Source organism: Carlito syrichta, unplaced genomic scaffold (genome assembly GCF_000164805.1).
Source record: "Carlito syrichta isolate Samal-C Ts95f unplaced genomic scaffold, Tarsius_syrichta-2.0.1 Scaffold314765, whole genome shotgun sequence".
NCBI classification, from domain to species: Eukaryota; Metazoa; Chordata; class Mammalia; order Primates; family Tarsiidae; genus Carlito; species Carlito syrichta.
The window spans coordinates 343,700-356,711 of record NW_007258861.1 but is presented as its reverse complement, the minus strand read 5'-3'; the positions used below and the strand labels follow the sequence as shown (position 1 = coordinate 356,711).

Sequence of the window (13,012 nt, the reverse complement as noted above, 5' to 3'; positions counted from 1 at the left end):
GACCCGCGCGCGGAGGCACCCGGAGAGTCAGCGCTTTTTCCCTCCCTCCCCCACTCCCCTCCCCGTTCCCTCCCCCCCCCAGAATGTTCCGCTACGAGGTGAGCTGTTGCGGCCGGAAGTGACTCCTCCCACCCTCTCGCGCCCCTCTTCGTCCCTCACCCCCCACGCGCCCGTCCCGTGCTCCTGGGCGGGGGAGGGCGGGGAGGAAGGGGACGGGGCTGCGGGCTCCGTGGGACCGAGCGGGGCGCGAGTGGCCTGGGGTCTCGGATTTAGTCCTGGGGATGGGAGCTGGCTTCAGAGGTCGAGACTGTCCCGTCAGTTGCCGCCGGGGAAAGTTAGCCTCCGTTTTGGGGTGGGGAGGGCCCATTAAGGGCCGTAACTGGAGTACCTCCCCGCCCCCACCCCGGGAGGAGCCATGGGCAGGAGAGCGTTGCACCTACCTTTTCTGAAGGAAGAGTCACCCGGGAATGCCCAGAGACGAGTTTCCCGCCCTGGACCCGGCCCCCACAATTCCAGTTTCACTCACACACCCCCGTACCCACAGGCAACCATCAGGTCAAGGGAGGCCTGGACTTGCCCTGTGAGTGGGGCCTCGGACTGTTTACTAAAAAGGGCTTTGGGTTGGGAGGGGGGCGTGTCCAGCACAAGTTGTTTCTGGGCAAGTGGAGGGGAGACTGGGGTTTGGTGAAGTTCCCGGGAATGTAGCAGTAGTAACAGATAGTCCTGACCCTGTCACCAGCTTACTGTGTGACCTTGAGTGATTTCTAGTCTCTGGATGTTAATTTTCTGGATTTGTGTAATCAAATAACTGATCTAGATTATCCTTAAGAGTCTCTTTAGTTTAAAAAAGCAGTGATTTGGTTAAGTAGGTCTTTGTGATTTGGGAGGGAGTACTGCTGGAAGTTGCCTCTGATCAGGAGGCAGTTGCATGCCTGATTTGTGTAAGTTTGGGAAGGGCTCTAGGATAAGTGCGATTCCTTTGGCCAAATCTTTCCCTGGGGCAAAGCCTAGCTAGGAGGTAGCCAGGCCAGGCTTGTCACAAACCTACCTCCTGATAGCATGTAGAATTCTGATCCTGAATCTTTGAAAATTGGGAACAGGTAGGCATAGACTTGATAGGCTTGATTCAAGATCAGACTGAAAGGAAGTTTTGAAGAATAAATCAGTTAAAGAAAAAACTGAAGGGGGGAAATTGTTTAAAATCGATCACATGTAAGATGTTACAGTGCTGTGTAGCTTTTCAGTAATCTACAGTCTTTGCTTGTTTTGATGCTCTCAACTCCGAGGAAGTTGATATTGTCCCTGCATTACAATTTAAGAGACTGAGGCTTAGAGCCTAGCACAGAGACTTAGACACAGTAGACACAGCAGGTTTTTCAGAGGTATTTGATGACCAATCAGAAAGAATGTAAGTTATCCATGTTCACGCTGCCTGTGAGAGTGGAGCCAGAACTTGAACTTGTATCACAGATATTCCAGAATCCACTTCATTGTGGTTGAAAACTTAGCTTTCTGGTTTATCACTAGAGTTCAGGCCTATAGGAAACAGGAGAGAAGGATGGAAAATGAAGACAAAGCTTAAAAAGGGAATAATAAAAAGTTGAAAAGATGACTTGACTATAATGAAAAGATAAGGAATTTTGCTGGAAAAGATATGTGAAACTCAAGCAAGATAATAAGTCTTTATTTTTAGTTGTCATCACTCTTCTAACCAGTGATGCAAAGGAAGTTGCGTGCCTAATTTCTTGGTTGTGTGAGGAAATAATCTTATTAGTGGGTTTGTTTTTTTTTTTTTGAGTTGGAGTCTCACACTTGTCGTCCAGTCTGGAGCGCAGTGGCACACTCACGGCCACCCCAGCGTCACCCTGCTGGGTTCTGGCGATCCTTCCGCCTCAGCCTTCTGTAGCTGGAACTACAGGCGCATGCTACCACGCACAGCTAATTTTTGATTTATTGTGGAGACAAGGTCTCATCAAGTTGCCTGGGGATGGTCTTGAACCCGCGGGCTCAAGCAGTCCACTCGCCTTGGCCTCCCAAAGTGCTGGGATTATAGACCGAGCCACCAAGCCTGGCCTCTTATTAGATTCTTAATAAAATAGAGAAATGGAATGCTTGTGGGGAGGATGGGGGGGTGGTAAATGAAATTAGGCATAGGGAACAGAAACCAAAAGAAAGAAGGTAATCTTCCAATGTTGGGGAAATTGGGGAATAGAAATTGCCATCTTTACAAAAAGTCATAAGGATGCTATTATGTTCATTAAGAAGATAAGATGAACATTTTTAGAACTTTTAAAAAATGAAGATGTGAATTTCATTAATAACTAATATCTTTTTCTCTTTTTTAGTCTTTGGAGGATTGTCCTCTGGATGAAGATGAAGATGCATTTCAGGGTCTGGGAGAAGAAGATGAAGAGATTGATCAATTTAATGATGATACGTTTGGATCAGGTGCAGTTGGTAAGTGATATATTTCTTTTTTTTTTTGGAGTAGGAGTCTCACCCTGTGTCCCAGGCTGTAGTGTAGTGCCAAGATCACGGCCATGGCAGCCTTGACCTGCCTGGCTTGGGTGATCCTGCCTCAGCCTTCCAAATAACTGGAACCACAACTGCGTGCCACCACGCCCAGATAATTTTTTGATATATTGTAGAAATGAGGTCTGGCCAAGTGACCCAGGCTGTTCTCGAACCCCTGGACCCAGGCAATCCTGTCACCTCCACCTCCCAAAGTTTCTGGGATTACAGACGTGAACCACTGCACCTAACGGATATATTTCTCTTATAATATTATCTTGGCAAGATCCCTATCTCTCACCATGCAAAAATTCACTAAAAAATACTAAAAATGTGTGTGTGTGTGTGTGTGTGTGTCTGTGTGTCTCTTGGCTTCTTGCCTTATTCAAGTGCTGTCTTTTTTTTCACCACCACCACCCGCCCCCAGGCTTTACTCTTTTTAATAGACATGGGATCTCGTTCTGTTACCCAGGCTGGTCTCAAACTCCTGGGTTCAGGTGATCCTCCTACCTCAGCATCCAAAGTGCTGGGATCACAGGCATCAGCCACTGTGCCTGGTCCAAGTGCTGTCTTTGTAAGTGCTTTGTCTTAGTAGGATTAACCTCATTCACTAATTTGGCAAGATATTTGTTCTTCATCTCAGTCAGTGCAGTTTATTCTTCACTGGAAGCACCTATCCTGCTCCTCTGTGCCTCTTTTTGCCTCACCTATAAAACCAGGCATTCTCTGAGCCCTGCCCCTTCCAGCTAAATGAACTATGGCTCTATTTTGCCACTATGAGGAATTCAGATATTTAGAGGAGTAGACATTTAAGAGAAATGTAAAGTAATCCTAGAATTTTTATTTGTAGCACATGTGACTTAAGTAAGGCTAGTGGGCTAGTAAAAAATTCAGATTCTAGTATGTGGATATGTATTTTTTAAAATTCAGCTCTCACTAATATGTTGGATAACTGTGTAGTTGTCTTATAGTATCTTCAACAAAATGAAAAACTTTTTATTCCAAGAATTTTGGTGATAGAAAGTCTTCATAAATTAGAAAAAAATGTACATAGATGCAATTTTTCTGTCCTTGGATATAGATAAATATTCTAAGAGTTGGAAAAAGTTTAAAAAGAGCCAAACTAAGCTTACAGATCACAGGAACATAAACACTGAGGTGGGAAATTTAAAAAGCAAGTTTTGGAACAAGTGAATTAATAAGTAAAAATGTAAGCTGTGTTTTTTAAAAAAAATAGGTAAGGGCCAGGTGTGGTGGCTCACACCCATAATCCCAGCACTTTGGGAGACTGAGACAGGAGGATCACTTGAACTCAGGAGTTCGAGACCAGGCTGGGCAATATAGTGAGACCTTGTCTCTTCAAAAAAAAAAAAAAATCAGAAAATTAACAAGGCATGGTGACTTGCACTTGTAGTCCCAGCTACTCGGGACACTGAAGCAGGAAGATCACTTGAGCCCTCCTGGGTGACAGAGAGTCCCTGTCTCAAAAAAAAAAAGGTAAGGGTCAATGCAGGTATTTTTGCTTTGACTGTTGATATTAGAAAGCAGGAATAACGGTGTTTATGTTGGTGTGTGTAAATATGTGTAATTTCTTTGGAATCACAGTACTAATGTTTGTGCAACAAATATTCAAAGTTAAGTACTGAGGAAGAGGTGGCAGTTTAACAGTAGTCAGTAATAATACAAATAAGAGACCTTAAAGTATAGTGGTTACTGGTTTTGCGGTGACCTAAACAGCTAAAATTTATTAATGCTTACACTGAGTTGAATAAACTGGCAAAAATGAAAAAGTTTATTATTGTCGATCATTTACAAAATTCAGTAGAGAATGAAAACTTTGTCATGATTGGGAACAACAAGAGAAGGATTGAAAGTAGAAGCTGGCGGGGGTTGGTGGCTCAGTCTGTAATCCCAGCACTTTGGGAAACCAAGACGAGTGGATTGCCTGAGCCTGCGGGTTCGAGACCAGCCTGGGCAACTTGTTGAGAACTCATCTCTACAATAAATCAAAAATTAGCCGGGTGTGATAGCACGCACTTGTAGTTCCAACTACTTGAAATACTGAGGCAGAAAGATTGCCAGAGCCCAGTGGGTCAATGCTGGGGTGACTGTGAGTGTGCCACTGTACTCCAGCCTGGGCTTCAAGAGTGAAACTCCAACTCAAAAAAGAAAGAAAGTAGAAGCTAATTCATTACAGGAGGGAATCAAAGGCCTTTTGGATTTTACCATAACTTAGGAGATAAGATTGTCCAGGAGGATGGCATGATCCAAGATGCTGTTATCTCTCTCCGTTGAGGTTACAGGGAAAGAGATGTAGAATAGAATTACAAGAGCAGGCTGTGCGCAGTGGCTCATGCCTGTAATCCAAGCAGTTTGGAAGGCTAAGGCAGGCGGATTGCTTGAGTCTGGGAGTTTGAGACCATCCTAGACAACATATCAAGACCATATCTCTATAAAAAATGAAAAAATTAGCCAGGTGTGATGGCATACACCTGTAATCCCAGCTACTAGGAAGGCTGAAACAGAAGGATCACCTGAGCCCAAGAGGCCAGAGTTGCAGTGAGCTGTGATCATCCTACTGTGCTTTAGCCTGGGCGACAGAGCAAGACCCTATCTCAAAAATAAATAAGAATTGCAAAAGATCTCATCTCTATAAAAAATTAAAAAATTTGCCAGTTGTGATGGCACACTCCTGTAATCCCAGCTACTAGGAAGACTGACACAGAAGGATCACCTGAGCCCAGGAGGTCAGGGTTGTAGTGAGCTGTGATTATCACACTGTACTTTAACCTGGGCAACAGAGCAAGACCCTGTCTCAAAAATAAGTAAGAATTACAAAAGCAGGAAACTGATGTGAATTGCAAATTATATTTGAAAGATAGTTTCATAATAACCATTAGAATACAACAGAAGCTACAAACATTGTGTGCTTATTTTTTTTTTTTTGAGTTGGAGTTTTATTGTTGCCCAGGCTGGAATGCGGTGGCACGCTTATGGCCACCACAGCCTTGACCTACTGAGCTTAGGTGAGCCTTCCACCTCAGCCTTCCAAGTAGCTGGAACTACAGGCACACAGCACCATGCCTGGCTAATTTTTTTATTTCTTGTAGAGACGAGATCTCACTAAGTTGCCCAGGCTGGTCTTGAATCTCTGGGCTCAGGCATTCCTCTGGCCTCTGCCTCTGGGACTCTTTTTCTACTAAAATAGTATACTTAATATTACTATTTTTCAACATATTCCTTGGTATTAAAATGAAGCTGCCGGAATTGATTATTAGACAGTGTATTAAAATGAAGCAGCCAAGTACCATGTCCTCTGTTTTCAACCTGTACAGAAGAGGAATGGTCTTACCTTCTTACCTTCATCTCATTGATGTCTAGGGTGCTGTGGGCAGTCTTTTATTTCTCTGAGTTTCTATTTTTCCTCATAAGATGGGAATAATACTGTGTTAAAAGGATGTTAGAAGCCAGGCACTGTGGCTCATGCCTGTAATCCCAGCACTTTGGGAGGCAGAGATGAGAGGACTGCCTGAGCCCACGGGTTCAAGATCAGCCTAGGCAACATGGCAAGACCGCGTCTCTACAAGAAATCAAAAAACTTAGTTGGGTGTGGTGGCATATGCCTGTAGTTCTAGCTACTTGGAAGACTGAAGCAGAAGGATTGCCTGAGTCCAGCAGTTCAAGGCTTGTGGTAGCTATGAGCATGCCACTGCACTCCAGCCCGGGTGAGAGAGTAAGACTCCAAAAAAAGGATGGTAGAGTACACAACTGTGTTTTTATGTGATGGGAAAGAAGACAAGTGCACACAGATTGAAAAAACTGTCAGGGCTACACGGTAAAAGAGCAGATAGTACAAAGTAAGGGCAGTGAAATAGCACATGGTTAGCTCACTTTGTACCCTAGGGTAGAAGGGTGATTCAGAAAGATTTCTTGGTCATAAAAGTTTATAATGGAGAAAATATTTCCAAAGAAGGTGTTTCCATTGAGAGTATAGTGCACTTGAATTGTAAAGTGGAAATCTTAATTTCTCATAACATCTTGGTATAAATGCTATAGAAAATAAATTGTTTTTTAAGTCAGCCTGTGACTTGTTAATACACCTCTGCAGGTTGATACACAGCTGGTACAGAGAGTTTAAACCAGGAGGTGAAATGTCAGACCTTTGACATGTTTTGAATTGATAACTTACATGCTACTTATTATGTGCTAGGCAGCATCCTAAATGTTTTGCATATACTATTGATCCTCACACCAACCTTTTGAGGTAGGTACTATTATTTGAATTTTAGCAACTGAGAAAGAGTGACAGAGAAGTTAAGTGACTATAAATACAATTAGCATAAACTAACCAGTTATGTTAAATAGTCTTTGGGGAGTCTTTAGAAAGATTTCTTGGCTCCACTTGGAAGGGTTCCCCGTTCTTTCTACCTGCCCTTTATTAATAGCTACTGTATTCTTTAGGAATTGAGATTGCCTTCAAGTGAAATCATGTCTACTCCTTTTTATTTTCCTTCTTTTTGCTTTTTTTCAGTTGGAGTCTTACTCTGTTGCCCAGGCTGGAGTGCAGTGGCATTTTCACGACCAGCCCAGCATCAACCTGCTGGACTCTGGCATTCCTTCTGCCTCAGCCTTCCAAGTAACCAGAACTACAGGCGCACTTTACCATGCCTGGCTAATTTTTTGATTTATTGTAAATTCGAGGTCTCACCATGTTGCCCAGGTTGGTCTCGAACCCATGGGCTCAGGCAATTCTCTCACCTCGGCCTCCCAAAGTGTTGGGATTACAGGTTGAGCCACTGCACCTGGCTTTATTTTACTTTTTTTCAAAAATATCCATGAGATGGGCTTCTAGGGTGTTATTACAAGTGTAAGTTTACAGAAGCAGCCAGGAATTCAGTAACCTACATCAGGGTATAAGATAGTTATTGCAGAAATCTCTTTCCTTTCATTTCTGTTATTCTTTTTTTTTTGTTTTTTTGAGTTGGAGTCTCACTCTGTCGCCCAGACTGGAGTGCAGTGGCCGCTCCCGGCCACCACAGCCTCGACCTGCTGGGCTCTGACGATCCTTCCGCCTCAGCCTTCCAAGTAGCCGGAATTACAGGCACGCGCTACCACGCCCAGCTGATTTTTTGATTTATTGTAGAGATGAGATCTCGCTGCCCAGACGGGTCTCGAACCCGCAGGCTCAGGCAGTTCACTCACCTCAGCCTCCCAAAGGCGCGGGATTACAGGCTGAGCCACTGAGCCGGGCTCATTTCTGTTATTCTTTTGCTTACCCTTTATCCTCTTAATCAGTAACGGATTTAAGTCAAGCGTAGGCATATCTAAGTAACTATGATTTTAGGAAGATACAGGGTAAAATACTTTTACAGGAGCAAGAAAAATCTGAGATGATCATTGTGGTATTCTGTGTCATAGATTCCTTTGCTTACATGTTTGAAAATGTAACAGTTGATCCACAATGGATCCATTCTTACAGAATGTGGCTATTCAACTAGTGTTTTAAAAATATTAAGGAAAAGTCAATTATCCATATTCAGTAGGGTTTGATAAAGTTAGTTAACATGAATATGGGAAGAGGTGACTGAAAGCAATGCAAATTAGAGCTCACAGAATTAGAGCCAATCCATTAACAAATTAACTTCTGAAATTTGGAATATAAATTTTAAAAAATGAATTCGAGAATGTTAGCTCCAATTTGATATTAAATTTAATTCAGATTTTCACTCTGTAGGCATTGCTAACTTAGTAAAATCGTAAAAATTTATCCTGTCTCAGCTTACTCTTCCTTAACAAGGATGACACAAATTTGAATGCAACAACTGATTCTATTATTATTTAAGTATTTGATTAATACTGTAACTTTCATCTTAAGTGGATTCTTTTAAATTTTTGAGCACATTAGGGTAGGCTTATCAAAGATTATCATAATAAAATGGCTACCTTAAGTTATTTTCTGTAAGATGACAGTTCAGAAGAACAGTGCCACCTGAGTGGGCACTCCTGTAAGAAAGCTGTTGGGTGGGGAGGAAAGTACCACATGATTAGAAAGAAGACTCATGTTCTAGAGGCTTAGGTAAAGATCCTTTTTTTTTTTTTTTTTTTTGGAGTCTCACTCTGTCGCCCAGACTGGAGTGCAGTAGCCGCTCCCAGCCACCGCAGCCTCGACCTGCTGGGCTCCGGCGATCCTTCCGCCTCAGCCTTCCAAGTAGCTGGAACTACAGGTGCGCACTACCATGCCCGGCTGATTTTTTGATTTATTGTAGAGAGGAGGTCTCGCCAAGTTGCCTAAGCGGGTCTTGAACCCGCAGGCTCAGGCAATCCACTTACCTCAGCCTCCCAAAGCGCGGGATTACAGGCTGAGCTACCGAGCCCGGCGGTAAAGATACTTTTATAGCTCTTGCTCACAACCTTTATCCTGCTGATGGCAAAATGATCCACAATTTAAGGAATCCCTTTACCACAACTAATACATTCAAGTCTATCACGGTGCTCAAAGAGTAGACATTGGGTCCTAAGGTACCACTTCGGTCTCACTTTGCTTGCTTTTTGGATCTCTCATGTTATATGCTACATTGTGATAAGATAAAAATAGCAGTTTTAGTTTGTTTGTTTGTTTGTTTGTTTGAGATGGAATCTCACTCCATTGCCCAGGCTGGAGTACAGTGGCATGCTCATGGCCTCCCTAACGTTGACCCGCTGAGCTCTGGCGATCCTTCTGCCTCAGCCTTACAGGTAGCTGGTACTACAGGCGCATGCTACCATGCCCGGCTTATTTTTTGACTTATTGTAGAGATGAGGCCTCATCATGTTGCCCAGGCTGTTTTTGAACCCGTGGGCTCAGGCAGTCCACTCACCCAGCCCCCCAAAGTAGTGGGATTACAGGCTTGAGCCACCACGCTGGGCCAACAGCAGATTTTAAATTTTAATAGTTTGACTCTGAGAAGAAATTAAATATTAATTATTAATTAAATTGTAACCTAAGCTGTCACAATACATGTATTATATTGTTATATTGAAAAATTGCTAACAATCCAAGTGTTTATCAGTAGGAAATAAAGTTAAATTATAGTTTAGCAATACAGTGGAATTTTATATAGGTATTAAAAAGAATAAGATCCAGCCTGGGCAACTTATGAGACCTCATCTCTACAATAAATAAAAAAAATTAGCTGTGCATGGTGGCACATGCCTGTAGTTCCAGCTATTTGGATGACTGAGGCAGAAGGATTGCCTGAGCCCAGCAAGTAGAGGCTTGCATTAGCTGTGAACGGGCCACTGCACTCCAGCCTAGGTGACAGAGTTTGACCCTGACTCAGAAAAAAAAAACAACAGTAGTTATATCTGTGTGTTTGTGCACATGAAAAGATGTATTGCTTAAATTAAAACCAAGTTAAACTTTATATTTCTTATTTTTTAGAACACAGCTTTGTGAATATGGGGCATTTTCAGTTTCTAAGTTACTTATGTTTGTAGTATTTTTGACATGTATTTTCTTTGTAATCATAAAAAAGTCTGTAGTTCTGTGTTATAAAGGGAATTACCTGTTATCCCTGTTGGATTTTACGGAACATGTAAAACATATAACTGAAACAAAAACAAAATGCATAACATTTACAGAAGAATACTTTTTTGTGAATAATAAAGTAGTTCATGTTTAGATGAGGTAAAGGAATAAAATGAAAGGGTTATTTGGCGAGTGTTCCAGTGAGAAGGTAATCGTTTCTACATTTAAATGCTGAAAGGGGCAAAACTGTGAGTAGAACTTTCATGATGGAAGCGGAATGGAATGATAAGATGGAATAAGAGGTGATGAAAGTAAGGTCTAGCTCCAGAGCAACTGATAAAGGGTTCTAAAGATTTTAATCTGTGTTGTAATAGGACTTAAAAATAATGTTGTGTCAGTATAAAAAATGCAAAAACAATCTTAGTGTCAGTGCTACAGACTGTATAGTAGTGTGCAGGATTAGCAGAGACATAGTTAAAGTAGAAGAGTAATTCCTCTTCTACTACCCTGATCCAAGTCATTATCACTAAGCTTACTGCAGCAGCTGCCTAACAGACTTTCATGCTCCCAGTATTGCTCCTCTCCTTTCACCTACCTGTTTTCAATATAGCAGCTAGAGTGAATCTTTAAAAAGTCAAGCCATAGCAAAACTTGCATTAAACCTTCCCCATTTCAATCAGTGGCCCAGGAGATCCTGAATGAGCTCCCTCCTCCTGAATCCCTGACCCTTTTCTTTTACTGTCCCCATCTTTTTTTTTTTTTTTTTTTGAGTTGGAGTCTCACTCTGTTACCCAGACTGGAGTGCAGTGGCCGCTCCCGGCCACAGCAGCCTCGACCTGCTGGGTGCCAGTGATCCCTCCGCTTCAGCCTTCCAAGTAGCTGGAACTACAGGCGCGCGCTACCACGCCCAGCTAATTTTTTATTTTATTGTAGAGATGAGGTCTCACCAAGTTGCCCAGGCGGGTCTTGAACCCGTGGGCTCAGGCAATCCACTCACCTCAGCCTCCCAAAGTGCTGGGATTACAGGCTGAGCCACCGAGCCCGGCCTGTCCCCATCTTTCTCATTCCATGCCAAACACGGTTATCCTTGCCATTTCTCAAAACAGTCAGTCTCTCACGTTAAGACCTTTCTTCTGACTGCCCCTTTACCTGGAATCCTCTTCTCCCAGATATCCACATGGTTAACTCTCTTACCCTTGAATATTTGCTCAGATGTTACCTTCTCAGTGAAGTCTACCTCTGACTGTCTATTTTAAAATGTCAACCTAGCCGAGCTCAGTGGCTCAGCCTGTAATCCCGTGCCTTTGAGAGGCTGAGGTGAGTGGATTGCCTAAGCTCGTGGATTCGAGACCTGCCTGGGCAACTTGGCGAGACCTCATCTCTACAATAAATCAAAAATTAGCCCAGGCATGGTAGCGCGCGCCTGTAGTTCCAGCTACTTGGAAGGCTGAGGTGGAAGGATTTCCGGAGCCCAGCAAGTCGAGGCTGCGGTAGCCGGGAGCAGCCACTGCACTCCAGTCTAGGCGACAGAGTGAGACTCCAACTCAAAAAAAAAAGTCAACCTGCCTTTCTCCATATTCTCATAACATTTTCATCTTCTAATATACTATCCAGTTTTCTTATTATGCTTATTGTCTATTATATATCTAATAATAAGCACCCAGAATAGTGCTTGTCACATAATAGAGGCTTACCAAGTATTACTTGAATAAAATAAATGGATTTAAAAGCTAATAAAGAAGATAGCAGTTATACTCTATAAGAAAGTTGTATGCTAGTGCTACAAGTTTTAGCTTTACTTTAAAGTTTTTGCCTGGATGTTGTAGAGTCTCTAAACCAACAAGTAGTTTATATATATCACTAATTTAGACATTGGTTTTAGAATCTAATTTGAGCGTCATTGATAATGTTTTAAGCTATTAATCAAATGCTTGAATTTCATTCCTGGTATGATGTTATTTGCTCTTAATAGTAAAAAGTACACTTTATGTATCCCTTAGTTTAAACCTTTTTTCCTGTCTCTAAGTGGAAATTTAACTTTCCATTTAATCTTCTGGAGTTACTCATTTGGTTAATAGAATAGTTTTATTAAACTTTTCATTCCAAGATGAGCTGTGTTTCTTACATGAACTCTGTCGTCTTGTAGATGATGATTGGCAGGAAGCACATGAGCGCCTGGCTGAATTGGAAGAGAAGATACCCGGAGCTGCTAATGAACAAACAGGCAATGGAGAGAGGGATGAGATGGACTTGTTGGGTGACCATGAGGAAAATCTGGCAGAAAGGCTCAGTAAGATGGTGATTGAAAATGAACTAGAAGATCCAGCTATCATGAGGGCAGTACAGACTAGGACAGTTTTGCAAGTGAGTAAGTTACCCTGATTTGACAATTATAGCAGACTAATAATTAAAATGAAGCATTGAACTTTGCCATTTTATTTCTGTACCATAATGAGAGAATTATTTATGCCATAGAAAATTGATAATGTAATTCCTGATTATCACAATTCTAGAGATGAAGTTGGGGAATAATATGTATTTCGGAGCAGCTATATATATTTTTAAAAAATTTTTGAGACCAGCTAGCTCTATTGTCCAGGCTGGAGTACAGTGGCATGACAGCAAACTCCTGCCCTCAAGTGATCCTCCTGCCTGGGCCTCCGAAAGCACTGAAATTAGACAGACCCACCTACCCTATAATTTCTTACTCTCAAGCAGTTGAGGCTCGTTAGAAACCTTATCCCCCAACAGCAGATAAGTCACCCACAGAGTCCACAACATTTCAGACTGTGTGTGTATTTTCCTTTTTTGTTAGCCCCAACCAGGAAGTCTGAATTCCAGCATCTGGGATGGATCTGAAGTTCTGAGGCGAATCCGAGGACCACTGCTTGCTCAGGTAGTCAATAGTTTTTGCTGACACAAAATTTCTAATATACAAAAATTTAAAGTTTGGCTCCTTTTGTCATCCTTTCCTCACTGAAAGGTGAAAGGATG

General features: G+C 42.3%; 1 protein-coding gene across 1 annotated transcript in view; it reads left to right on the top strand.

Annotated features, from left to right (window-relative positions):
• The first annotated feature begins 6 nt into the window (after window positions 1-6).
• PATL1 (PAT1 homolog 1, processing body mRNA decay factor) overlaps window positions 7-13,012 on the top strand; it is a 36,219-nt gene continuing 23,213 nt past the window's right edge. Inside the window, exons 1-4 of the mRNA XM_008071853.2 lie at window positions 7-98; window positions 2,346-2,457; window positions 12,165-12,382; window positions 12,834-12,914. Coding sequence (XP_008070044.2) covers window positions 84-98; window positions 2,346-2,457; window positions 12,165-12,382; window positions 12,834-12,914 — 426 coding nt within the window. The 5' untranslated portion in view covers window positions 7-83. The remainder of the gene's footprint in view (window positions 99-2,345; window positions 2,458-12,164; window positions 12,383-12,833; window positions 12,915-13,012) is intronic.